Below are 13307 nucleotides of genomic sequence, written 5' to 3' on the forward strand. Positions count from 1 at the left end.
CTAAAAGAGAACAACATCCTGGAGGAGTTTTAGTCTTTAATCTTTTAGGCTTTTGTAAACTACGCTCCAAAGTTGTGGAATAGACTGCCACTAGATATCAGAGCTTGCACATGCCCGCACACCTGCGCTTTCATAATTTGTATCACTTTCTTTTTTTCCCGTTTTTATGCATTTTGAATTAAATTTTATTTACTTTTGTTCCCGTTTTCTTTTAAATATCATTTTAACCTAAAATCTGTTCCTTATAGGAATTATATTTTGTATATGTTTTTAATTTTATATCTGTTGTATGTAAACAAGATCAAGAGAATAAAATCATCAAATGCTCTGTAGACTCCTTTATTTATTTTCTCCTATTTTTCATCAGCAGTATGTTCTATAAAGTCACAGAAAAAACTAAGTTTGAATTATATGTGCAGTTCTGCAGGTGTGGAGGAGGCCTGTTGTTAATATAGCCAATTAAAACCAGTGCAGCTGGCAGATCCTCACCACAAAGACAAGCAGCTCTGTCTCTAACACACAGTTCCAACCTGTATGTTACTGCTGTAATTTCATTAATCGCACAGACAGATTGACAGATATGAGCCCTGAATGAGTCAACAAAAGGAGACACAGAGAGGTGTTTTTTTTTCCAGTGAGAGACTAATGAATTTAAATGAAGATTTACCAATGTTAATTATTAAAAAATAAAATAAATAAACCCATGGCGTTCACTCATTTCTGAAAGGAACCTTTCAATTTAACACTGTTAGGGACCTGCTTTGGTCAAAAATTTTTATTTCAACCACAAATATAATAAGATATATTGGGTACTTCAGTTTTGAAGCCCTCAAAATCTTGGATTCAATTGAACTATTTAGAATATTAAAGCTTCACCAATTACAATATTAGATGTTGGAGGAAGATCAATTACAAAGCTGTTAATGGAAAGAGAGTTTTAAGCCAGATGGCATCTAACATGTTGCTCCAGTGTAAGTAATGTAAATAAATGTTGTCAAACATCTTAGGCAGTGTTCAAGCCGATTGGCATTACATGAAAGAAACAATGCATGCTTAATTAAGACCATCGACACCAAGTGATGGAGGTCAATGCAGGATTTTTTGCATTGCAGGGCATGTCTGGCTAAAGGGTTGAATCAGTGTCAGCATAACACTCATTTGTAGGTGTGGCAGGCTTTAAATTTGGCTTTCAGAAATAACTACAATCAAAATTAACATATCAATAGCTTGTGAATGTTGAAGTATATTGGAGTTCTACGCAACAGAGGTTGGCAATACATTTGTCGAAAGATAAATAAAGCAAAATAAAACCCACCATCCACTAAATACCATAACTAAGAAACAAAGGGTGTGTGTGACTGTACTGTATGGTTTTTAGACAGCACTGATGAGAGAGATCCCCTGCTGTTACTGCTCTGTGAAACATAATTGCAGACATACACGTAGATAACTGAAGCAATTGCATATTCCTGTTGGCATGGCCAATATAACATAATTTGCTTGGGAAGTTCAAAATCGGAGAAGAAAAAAAAAATCCACCTCCCAGTACTGTGAAAGACCACTAATGAACATATACTGTTATCGTTTTTTCAGTAAATTCACTTGGTACAGAAGCAAGGTTTCCACTCTATATATTTTGCAGCAGTGGCTACTGGTATTTATAAACACATAATAAGTCCAACATTTTGCGCCCACTCCATTCACCTGCCAAACACGACACAAAACATGACCTGTACAGCCAGGACATCAGGGTTAAAGTGACCGAAACAATCCAGACTCATGATCCAACATCATCGACTAATAACTACATAAATGTGATTGTCTGTTTGTGTGAAGAGCGAGTAATGTGCCTATTTGCAGTGGCTCTGCCAAGAGGGGCCCTGCCACCCAGTTTCTGGCAGCAGCTTTTATATTTACCATGCAGACTTGAGAGATTGTCTCCTGTAACTCTTGGAAAGAATGTCACTTTTCCTAAAATGTTGATCATCTTCAGAAGTCAGACTGAAGGGATAATGGTTATGCATGTCTTTATACAGGACTGTCTCAGAAAATTAGAATATTGTGATAAAGTTCTTTATTTTCTGTAATGTAATTAAAAAAACAAAAATGTCATGCATTCTGGATTCATTACAAATCAACTGAAATATTGCAAGCCTTTTATTCTTTTAATATTGCTGATTATGGCTTACAGCTTAAGAAAACTCAAAAATCCTATCTCAAAAAATTAGAATATTTCCTCAGACCAAGTAAAAAAAAGATTTATAACAGCAAAACAAAATCAAACATTTGAAAATGTCCATTAATGCACTCAGTACTTGGTTGGGAATCCTTTTGCACGGATTACTGCATCAATGCGGCGTGGCATGGAGGCAATCAGCCTGTGGCATTGCTTAGGGTTTATGGATGCCCAGGATGCTTCAATAGCGGCCTTTAGCTCATTTGCATTGTTGGGTCTGGTGTCTTTCAGCTTCTTCTTCATAATACCCCACAAATTCTCTATGGGGTTCAGGTCAGGGGAATTGGCAGGCCAATCGAGGACAGTAATGCCATGGTCAGTACACCAGTTACTGGTGGTTTTGGCACTGTGGGCAGGTGCCAGATCATGCTGGAAAATGAAATCCTCATCTCCATAGAGCTTTTCAGCAGACGGAAGCATGTAGTGCTCTAAAATCTCTTGGTACACAGCTGCATTTACTCTGGACTTGATGAAACACAGTGGACCAACACCAGCAGCTGACATGGCTCCCCAAACCATCACTGACTGTGGGAACTTCACACTGGATTTCAAGCAACTTGGATTTTGCTCCTCTCCAGCCTTTCTCCAGACTCTGGCGCCTTGACTTCCAAATGAAATACAACACTTGCTTTCGTCTGAAAAGAGGACTTTGGACCACTCTGCAACTGTCCAAGTGCTTCTTTTCCATAGCCCAAGTCAGACGCTTCTTCCGTTGTCTTGAGTTCAGAAGTGGCTTGACCATGGGAATACGGCTATTGTAGCCCATTTCCCGGACACGTCTGTGAACAGTGGCTTTTGATACCTGGACTCCAGCTTCAGTCCACTGTCTTTGAAGCTCCCCCAAATTCTGGAAGCGACCCTTCTTCACAATGCTGTTAAGGCTGCGGTCATCTCTCTTGGTTGTGCAGCGTTTCCTGCCACATTTCCCCCTTCCAACAGACTTTTTGTGGATGTGCTTTGAAACTGCACTCTGTGAACAGCTTGCTCTTTGAGAAATTTATTTTTGTGTCTTACCCTCCTGATGGAGGGTGTCAATGATGGTCCTCTGGACAGCAGTCAGATCAGCAGTCTTCCCCATACTTGTGATTTAGTTTACTGAACCAAGCTGAGTGTTTTTCAAGGCTCAGGAAACCCTTGCAGGTGTTTCGAGTTAATTAGACGATTCAAGTGATTAGTTGAATACCCTACTAGTATACTTTTTCATGATATTCTAATATTTAGAGATAGGATATTTGAGTTTTCTTAAGCCGTAAGCCATAATCAGCAATATTAAAAGAATAAAAGGCTTGCAATATTTCAGTTGATTTGTAATGAATCCAGAATGCATGACATTTTTGTTTTTTTAATTGCATTACAGAAAATAAAGAACTTTATCACAATATTCTAATTTTCTGAGACAGTCCTGTATATACACTATAACTGGTTGCAACGGTGGTCATTCATTTTAATATGAAAATCTACATGTGTAATTACAGATGCGGTGAGAAAGGGCCATATGTCCCGTGCTGCCACAGATGATGACATTATTCAAGCATGCCATCAGCTAGTTCAACTTGGCATTAGACAGGGGAAGCTCCAGGAGGCCAACAACTGTTACTAGGGATGAAGATCAGCATCCTCTTATGGAGGGGAGACACTGCAGGTGTATTAAACTGTTTGTGTATTAATTACGTTTTCTTTCCACTAGTCTTGTTATGGAAGCAAAAAAGCATTTAATAAAAAATTCATCATACTAATGGTTGCTATTTATTTTTCTACTAATACTTATTCAATGTGTTTACAATTTTTTAAAAGAGGATGTCATTGTTACTGGCAAGTCTACATTGGTATAAATACTCTGTAGATATTTACAGTATACATTTATGTTCCCCACTGTAAAGTTTGTAATTTATCTGACCTGAGTCTCATTGATAACTCTCTTACAGCGTCTAATTTGTTTTTTGAAAGGGACAAAGCTCCTTAGCAGTAGCAGAGATAGCTATAAACTAATTTTCATCTGTTGTCCCTGGGCAGGAAAAAAACTAAAAACAAAACATTTCACAGCATTAAAACACTACCTCAACAATAAAACCCTCACATTAAAACACAGCAGCAACAACAATAAAATACAATTTCACAGCAATAAAACACCACCACAACAATAATTGTAAGTGGTTTCTGATATACCTAATGTTCCTTGGATTGAATTTGACAGTTTTACACACCTGCTTCATTTGTTTCTTAAAGGACAGCTGTGAGTCAAGAGTTATTCCCCAAAAGGGGAATCAGTGCGAACCCCTATGACTGAACAAACACCACCTCATTTGGAATGCTTGAGTTGGAGACTGTAGTGGGTAGTGTAGAAATTAAGGTCAGAAAAAGAAATGGCGACGTCAGGATCAAATGTTGGAGAACAGGTAGTAAACTCCCCAATCCTTAAAAATCCATAAATGGTCATTAAGAAGACTGCATCAGTGAAAATGAAAATGTGGCAATATTTCTGAGAACTGACAGCATCCTGTGCAAGACAGAGAGTGTAATAGGCTGACTGCTGTCTGGAAGCGGAGGAGAGACTTTAGAGATGACTTTTAATCATGTTTTAACTGACGGATTGTAAAATAAACTGGGAAGGGTTTATAAAGGTCATTACATCTTGTGTTGAACTGAATACCTCCTACTATTCCATGAACGTAGGAGATTTAAAGTGCTGGACGTCTATACAATATCAAATGAAGGTACAGACTGTGTTTATGTGAACAGGTTTAAGAGGTACATAAATAGAGGCGCAAAATAATGCAAATGTGCTCCAAGCTAAATCATAGGTTTTTGGAGCAGAAGCTGCTAATCCTTGTTTTTGTTTTCCTTGCTAAACCCTTGCTGATTCCAAATATTTCATCAAAGGGTCTTGTCTTAGTAGAGCACTAGAACATGGAAAGGAGGAACTTGGACCAATAGGGGGCAGGATTCTGGACAAGAGAGAATCAGCTAGTGTGTTGTAATTCTCGGGCACGTGACGCGCTGTAATAATAAAGTTGTGAGTGATGGCTGATAACGTGATTAATGATATTGACTACAGCTAGGTTGTCCCAAAGGACAGGGATGCAAATGCGTTTCTGGTGCTGGCCCCAGACATGGCGATGGGATAGATCTCGAACAGACCAGACGACGAATTGCAACTTGGAAAGGAAGGGGACCAGCTTGCGAACCACTGTCCTTGAAAAAACCCAAAACAGAGATAGGGCGGCATCTGTGAATAACTGCAGATAATCAGACAAGAAAGTGACGCCATTCCAGTGAGGGAGAGCAGCTGTTGCTTTGTGATATTTTTAAGTCCAGCGTGATGCCAAGGAATTCCAAACGTGTGTCTAGTGTGGAGACTGTAATCCGTGGCATACAATACACTGTACTTAAACTTGTTCTCATACCTAACCTTTTTTAAATTAAAGCCTACCTCCCTTAGCTTTATTCAACATCACACATACATGAATGCACTGTGCTTATAAGAAACTGTGACCTACGCCTTAGAAAGAACACACACAGAACATACAGCCGTTAAAGCAGGAACACAATGTTCCTCACTCCAATGAACAACAACACCGTATAAGAGTCAAGGCTTGTTTGTAAAACACAAAACCAAACACTGTCAGAATGTGAAGATTTGCCCAGCAACTGTCAAAGGAGGGGCGAAACAGGGAGTGGCTCCTCATCATTCGCGGATTCCAGTGCCAAGAGGCTGGGACCACGCCTGCGCACCATCTAGGGAGAGCCAAGTCTAAACCACGGCGACTCCCCCTCGTTATTGACCAATGAAGTTCTACCTACTATTATAAGTATTGCACCCGCCGTCCGTTCGGCGCGACTCTTGACTACCCCGTGCTACTAGATGGCCGAGGCTGTGCATTGAGTGCCCATAGCTATGCTGTACCTTTTCATAGCTATGCTGTACCTTTTCATTGCTTCTAAATAAATACTTGTTGAACCAAACCGAGACCGGCTCTTCTCATACCTCGGGACAAAAGAACACGACAAAACTTGGTGACCCCGACATGATCCCGAAGAGAAGTTTTGACCAGGAAGACCGGAGACCCAAAGGTCGAGGCCGCTCCGATCGATTCTCCACATACTCACAAGGAGCCAAACCAAAAGGTAAGCAGAAACCTGTTAAAACAAATTCTGCATTAGTTATATAGGCATTGATATAGATTGTGAGTGTGTGGAGAGGAGAAAGGAGGTAAAATAATAAGTCCTGTGTTTTTGGAGGCGGTGAAGGGGTACAGCATAGCTATGAAAAGCAATGTAAAATAAAGGGAATGAACAAAGGTTGTAAAAGTTGTAGCAGAAAATAAGTCTGAACGGTGTGAGAGGTCTGGGACCCTGTCTTAGCGCAACAGAAACAAGCTAAAAAGCGAGGACTGGAACCTTGCGGGATGGGCGCCACAATTAAGTCTGTGAAGCACGAACCCTTAAAACTAATTCAGATTGGAGAAAAGACAGACGACTCAGGCAATAGTTTGCATCTGTGCAACCTAATTTGTGATTAGGGTGTGATCCTGGAGGAAGGGGCGGCCTGCACTGACAAGTGAGGAGCTTAACTAGCCAGACACACCGTTGCTTGAATCGGGCACAAATTAAAAGACGCCGAGGCCGTAAGAATTCTGTTTTCACCAAGGGTGAACGGAAGGCTGTTACGAATAAGGCTTGGAGAGGTTTGGTGGTTAAATATAAGGTGTTAAAGGGGACATAGCATGCCCATTTTACCACAAGTTGATATGGTTCCTTGGGGTCTTAATGAAATGTCTGTAACATACTTTGGTCAAAATACCACAAGGATCATATAAAACAGCACCCTTTTTACCCTGTATAAAACAGCCCTCCACAGAGTGACCTGTTTTGAGTGCCTGTTCCTTTAAATGCTAATGAGCCAGCTCCCCCCTCCCCCCTCTCCCCCTATGATTTTAAACGATATAAATTACATATTTTATATGATATAAATTATCAAATATGCATCCCATACTTTGTATTCCCCTTGTTGTCCTGGAGTTTTAATTTTCCCAATCACATAATTAAATGTCCCCCTCTGCCCATCCACTACAAGCACACAAGCAGACAGACAGAGAGAGAAAGAGAGGTGGGGGGGGGGGGCTATGAAGACCATCATTTACCCCCGAACCCCGACATTCAACGGGTACAACAACAAGTGGAGAAAGCAGAATCGCGGGCTGACCTTATATATACAGACTATGGGGCTGACCAGCGGAGAAATGCACGTCCCGTGTGAACAGCCAGGCGGCTGCGTGCTTGAGAACGGCGCTGCGCTGCCTCGCAGCGGCGCTTCCGCGTCCGGTGTACCCCGGCGTAACTACTGTAACCCGGCGTACAGTAGAGCTGAACACTGCGGAAGTCTTCCACACAGCTGGCAGTGGCATGGGCCAAGACCATGTAGGGAGACTTCCAGTTCCTTGTTACGACACAATACCCAGGAAGCGCAATCGAGTCGCTCAAGCATGACGTTTCTGACTTAGAGGAACTATAACAAAACGCGCGAATGTTTTTTCCCCAGAGTTTTTGGGTTGGTAGACATGCCAGATACCCACATTAACCTGTAGAAGCACTAACAAAGTGGAATTTGCATGCTATGTCCCCTTTAAGAGGTCTGAATGTGTGTGGAAAACGACAGAGAAGGAACAAGTTAGGAGGAGATAAAAAAGGAAGGGCGTCAGCTGACTGACAGAGACAGAACGAACAAGAAAGTGTTAATAAAGAGACAGAAAAGTATAAGGAAGTAAGAAAAATTGAGCGAGGCCACCATCTGGTGGCGGATAAAAGAAAGTACAACTAGAGGCGGAGTACGCCTGCCATCTGGTGGCTGATAAAGGGTATTACAGCTCGGGTTACAACTGGTTTGACATCATTGGATTGGCTTGTGTTTTTTCCACTACCCATATCATGCTTGAATGGCTAGAAGAGACAAATGACGACGGGAACTTTTTACAGTTAGAGATACACACCCCTGACATACCAACACGACCAACCCCGACCCACAAAGATACACACACATTACAACAACGTGTCACAGCACTAGAAAAACATCGGGTGGCTGACAATTGGATGATCTGGTTTCTTCTGTGTCTGTACCTTCTGCTTGGAATACTGATAAGTGTGCTGTTCTGGCGGTATTTCATCCACACACCGACGTGAGCGCGCGGAGCAGAGCGGAGCTGACACACCGCTGCGCCAACATCACCTCGCCGAGGAACCGGGGGACGGACCAGACCAGCCGAGCGCGTCTCTCTTCCATCTACACACACACACACACACACACACACACACACACACACACACACATGCACACATTAAGCTTCATAAACACACACGCGTACTATAGATCCGTATGGCGATGATGAGAAGTACATGCCCCAGGAGGACGACTGGGACCGGGATCTCCTGCTGGATCCTGCCTGGGAGAAGCAGCAGAGAAAGACATTTACAGCTTGGTGTAACTCTCACCTGAGGAAAGCAGGCACGCAGATCGACAATATCGAGGAGGACTTCAGGGATGGACTGAAACTCATGCTGCTGCTCGAGGTCATCTCAGGTGAACGCTTGGCCAAACCAGAGAGAGGCAAGATGAGGGTCCACAAGATCTCCAACATGAATAAAGCACTTGACTTCATTGCCGGTAAAGGAGTGAAGCTGGTGTCTATCGGTGCAGAGGAGATCGTAGATCGTAGAAACGCTAAAATGACCCTGGGAATAATCTGGACCATAATCCTCCGCTTTGCCATCCAAGACATTTCTGTGGAAGAGACATGCCAAAGAAGGCCTCCTGTTGTGGTGCCAGAGGAAGACTGCACCCTACAAGAATGTCAACATCCAAAACTTTCACATCAGCTGGAAAGATGGTTTGGGATTCTGTGCACTCATTCACCAACACCGTCCAGAGCTCATCGACTGTGCAAGGACGACCCCATGACCAACCTGAACACAGCGTTCGACGTGGCAGAGAAGTACCTGGCCACAGAACCTACAGGCTGTCCAGTACCCGATCCTTACCTGGCCCTACAGAACCTGAACCCGTCTCACCAGTTTTTCACAGTCATAGACTTAGCCAACGCCTTCTTCTGCCTCCCGCTGGATCCAGACTCACAAGCCATGTTTGCATTTACGTACCAAGGACAACAGTACACTTACTCCAGGATGCCCCAAGGATTCTGAGACAGCCCCGGTATTTTCAATAGGGCTCTCAAACAGGACCTACAAGACATGACCTGGCCAGAGGGCACTATGCTCCTCCAATATGTGGACGACCTGTTACTGGCAGCCCCCAACATCACCACCTGCCTCCAAGCCACGCACGCGTTACTGCGTCAATTGGCGACCTGTGGATACAAGGTCAACAAAGACAAGGTCCAAGTCTGCAGGCGGAACGTCACCTTCTTAGGAAGAATGATCTCGGCCAACAGTGTGACGCTCACCAACTCACAAAGGACCTCCATTCTCAACCATGGACAACCAACAACTGTGCAACAGATGCTGGCCTTTCTAGGCCTCACTGGCTACAGCCGTAACCACGTCCCACGATATGTGGACCTCACACAACCTCTAAGAGACATGGTGGCTGCAGCGGGCAACAGAAACCTCACGGCACCCCTGAAATGGACTGTTGCCGCAGAAGAAGCCTTTACCGCCACCAAACAGGCGCTTGCCCATGCCGCAAGTTTGGCTTCACCTGATTACGATGCAGACTTTCACTTAGATGTTTCCGAAACAGGAGCGGTGGTGAATGCGGTCCTGTTTCAGAAAAAGGAGGGAACCAGGAATGTACCACAGTTCCAGGCTGGACTCCATAGAAAGAGACAAACTGCATGCGCCAGGTACATGGCCGCGCTAACAAAGGCCGTTGCAAAGACCAGCCACATTGTTATGTGTCACCCCCTAAAAGTCAACTCGGACCACGGCATCACTAGGCCTATTGTTTTTTTCATCTGAAAGAGGGACACAGAGAGATTGAAAGCAGAGTTTAAATCTGAAGAGGGATACACCTGAGCTGTCTTGAGGGGAATCTATCAGGCGCCTCAGACAGTTGTTTAAAAATGCTCAGGCTACTCCTACACCCGAAAGTGAGGCACACCGCACAAATTCTACTGTGTTTAGAAAGCCAAGCTTCTTGACCTGCAAGCTTTATTAATTTAATTTCATTATCGACGGAGGCATAATTAAGAGAGAAAGGCTCTGGAGGAATGAGACTATTCACACTTGCGAAGGGACCATAGCGGGGAGCAGAGAGGTTGAAAAAATATATTTTTTCGAGAATATTCCCTTGTGGCTACGCCTATAGGACTTATGCAGAACACAAAAATGGAGTTGACTGAAAAGGACAGATGTAATTCATCACAGCTCCTCCAGGCGAACCAGGGAGAGTTGATTTGCACAGCTGAGGTTAGTTGGCCAATTAGCTCTCCCTGGATTCAAAAGGCAGCAGCACACACTAGACGAAAAGCCGAATTTTCGTCACTGCAAACGCCTGCAAACTCGCCTAATTCCTGGCAGTTAGTGCCCGTTTACAGGAGGCGAATTCCACGTTCGCCCGTGACACAAACGGGCAGAAATATACCCCCGCTTTCGCAGTGGTAATTAGCATACGAATTGCAGCGAAATCGCTTGTTAGAACTTATCTCACTTCACCATTGGATGAAACCACAGACCTTTGAAACGAAAAGTCACTTGTGATTGGCTGGTAGATCTGTTGCTATTGGTCACCCTGGGTCATTATAATACACACGTGGGTAAACCCCTCCCACACAATATTAATAATAATAATAATAATAATGAATATATAGTTATTATTACTAATAATTTATATATTAATATATATTATATGTTTATTATTAATTAATATATATTATTAATTATTAGTAAGCCTTTACCAAAAGCACTGCAGTTACTGAAGACTATACATTCATTCATGTGATGCTTGATGTTATATGTTGAACATATTGTAGAGGGAAAAAAACATAACAGTTTTTAAATTGTACTTTACATTTATATGGGATGAGTATGTGAGGACCAGTTTATTCTTTCTGGTGTTAAGTTAATGTATTTACATGATTCTTGCTGTTCTGTGTTTGTACCCTCATAGTTGAATGCACTTATTGTAAGTCGCTTTGGATAAAAGTGTTGAGTGTTTTAATGGAATACTGAGAAAGTTTAATAACAACAATAGGACAATTGAAGTTCAAATTATGAGGCAATTTCAGCAGAGTCAACAGCTTAGTATGCCATGGACATGTGAATATGGTGCTGAGTTTGCCAGTATTTTGGGAGGACAAATGGTTGGAACTTTGACACGCGATGACACAGCTGATATGCTTTATGTGAAGCACAGTGTTTTGGTGTCAGCAGAAAGACTTATCTTAGAAAACTGTACAGTGGTGCCACTCTCTCCATTCCAACATATTATCTTGGATGAGCTTGACAGGCAAATGTTGAAATAAATTGCACTGTTTCAAATTTTTTTCATAGCATTGACCTTTGCTCATGGTATACAATGTAATTCATTATAGCACACTTACTTACATAAGGGAAATCTATATAAGCTACAATTTCAGATTTTATATTTATTTTAAGCCTGGTGTACTTATGCCAGATATTTTAGTTGGTACCTTAGTTAGTACCTTTTAGAAAAAGGTGTTACCTCTGCACCACTGAGTGAAACTATCCTGATTTGCATTTGTAAAGCTCACAGCATTGTCATTTACATGTGAAAGCCTCCCCTAGGCCTAGGAGCAGGGGGGTCACCTGCCAACATTCTCAGGCTTGTAAAACTGCCAGAAACTGGAACCCCGCGTCAATTCCCGGCAGTTCTCTGTGCTGCCTGCAGATTCCTGTGAACAGCCGTTAACCTGAAATTCCACCAAAATTTGCAGTGACACTAACTGACCCAAATTCTTCTTTTCATGCAGTGAGAGCTGCAACAGAAAATAAGAAACACATGGGGGAGAAACACATGGCAGACGACAAAGAGGTGGATGGACAAAGCTGAGCTAAGCTGCCAAGATGAATTTATGTTTGGTTTAAATTTATGTTTTCGCTTGTGTTACATAAATAAAAAGCATTCTGAAAAGTGAGTGATTCATCTGTGGCTGTTGTTGGGAGGCCCAGGTGGCATCATCATTTGCCACAGTAGCCCTTGTTTACATCTTTCGCGAGCAACTGAGAAACTATTTCTGGTTCATTAACAGCAGACTGGAGGTTCTTTGCTACGTATGTAACTGTTGGAGAGGAGAGGAGCCCCACCCGGAAACCCTGAGAAATTCCGGTGATCTACGAACACCAAGTGATGAGAAGACAATTCTGTTGCTAAACATTGAATGTTTATTGGTGTGGAGGGGTGAGCATTCAGAATGTCTGTGAACCAAAATGTTTCTCTGGCTGAGGTCGGACTAACCCGGGATAAGCGTCTTTGCAAATGCTGCAAATGTGAAGAGACTGGCAGTTGAGGTATGTACACACATTGAGATATGAATTATTGCAAATTGGTATCTTGTTGAATTGATGCACCTGGCAGCCGAGACTGTTGGTACCCTGAGAAGAGAGCGGATCTTAGTTGAGAATTTTAATGGCACTGTGGCGCAGAGGGAGGATGTGTGACCTGCAGTGCCGCAAGAATTACAGGAGATCGCTTGAGAGCCTCCAGTGATCATCACGCTTGATATGGTGTCTAGTTCGGACCAATGCAGGCATATATTGAATTGCGCTATGTACAGCGCATCTTTGCTGGAAAAGGCTTTGTGGTACTGATTGAATATATTTCTACGCCATTTAATGCCAGATAAGCATCAAGTTCAGTAACAGCGTTGCCGTAGAGCTGCAAAAGCTCTTTCACTGCTGGGGTGGCCCATCCCATCGTGGTATGTTTTTCCACATCGCCTTGGCTTCCTGCTTTGGAACAACCACTTGGAAAGTCTCAGGTACAGTACCCATCTCTTCACACACTCTTCCCAGTACACCATTTTTTAGTAGGATTTTTTCCCATTCTCTGAGCAATTGTTTCATGTATAGGTTGCTCTGGCAACCTGGACAAAGCATCAGC

The 13307-nt window shown here is 42.7% G+C and overlaps 1 protein-coding gene across 1 annotated transcript; it reads left to right on the plus strand.

Annotated features, from left to right (window-relative positions):
* Nucleotides 1-8395: 8395 nt before the first annotated feature.
* On the plus strand, nt 8396-9430 carry zgc:165653 (uncharacterized protein LOC100006671 homolog). The gene has a single exon (XM_034585064.1). The coding sequence runs from the start codon at nt 8627-8629 to the stop codon at nt 9428-9430; it is 804 nt and encodes a 267-aa protein (XP_034440955.1). The 5' UTR covers nt 8396-8626.
* Nucleotides 9431-13307: the final 3877 nt, after the last annotated feature.

This window comes from Hippoglossus hippoglossus, chromosome 5, assembly GCF_009819705.1.
Source record: "Hippoglossus hippoglossus isolate fHipHip1 chromosome 5, fHipHip1.pri, whole genome shotgun sequence".
NCBI lineage: Eukaryota > Metazoa > Chordata > Actinopteri > Pleuronectiformes > Pleuronectidae > Hippoglossus > Hippoglossus hippoglossus.

Excerpts from the sequence above, each read along its gene's own strand:
- zgc:165653 (XM_034585064.1), top strand. The coding sequence starts at position 8,627 with ATGCCCCAGGAGGACGACTGGGACCGGGATCTCCTGCTGGATCCTGCC.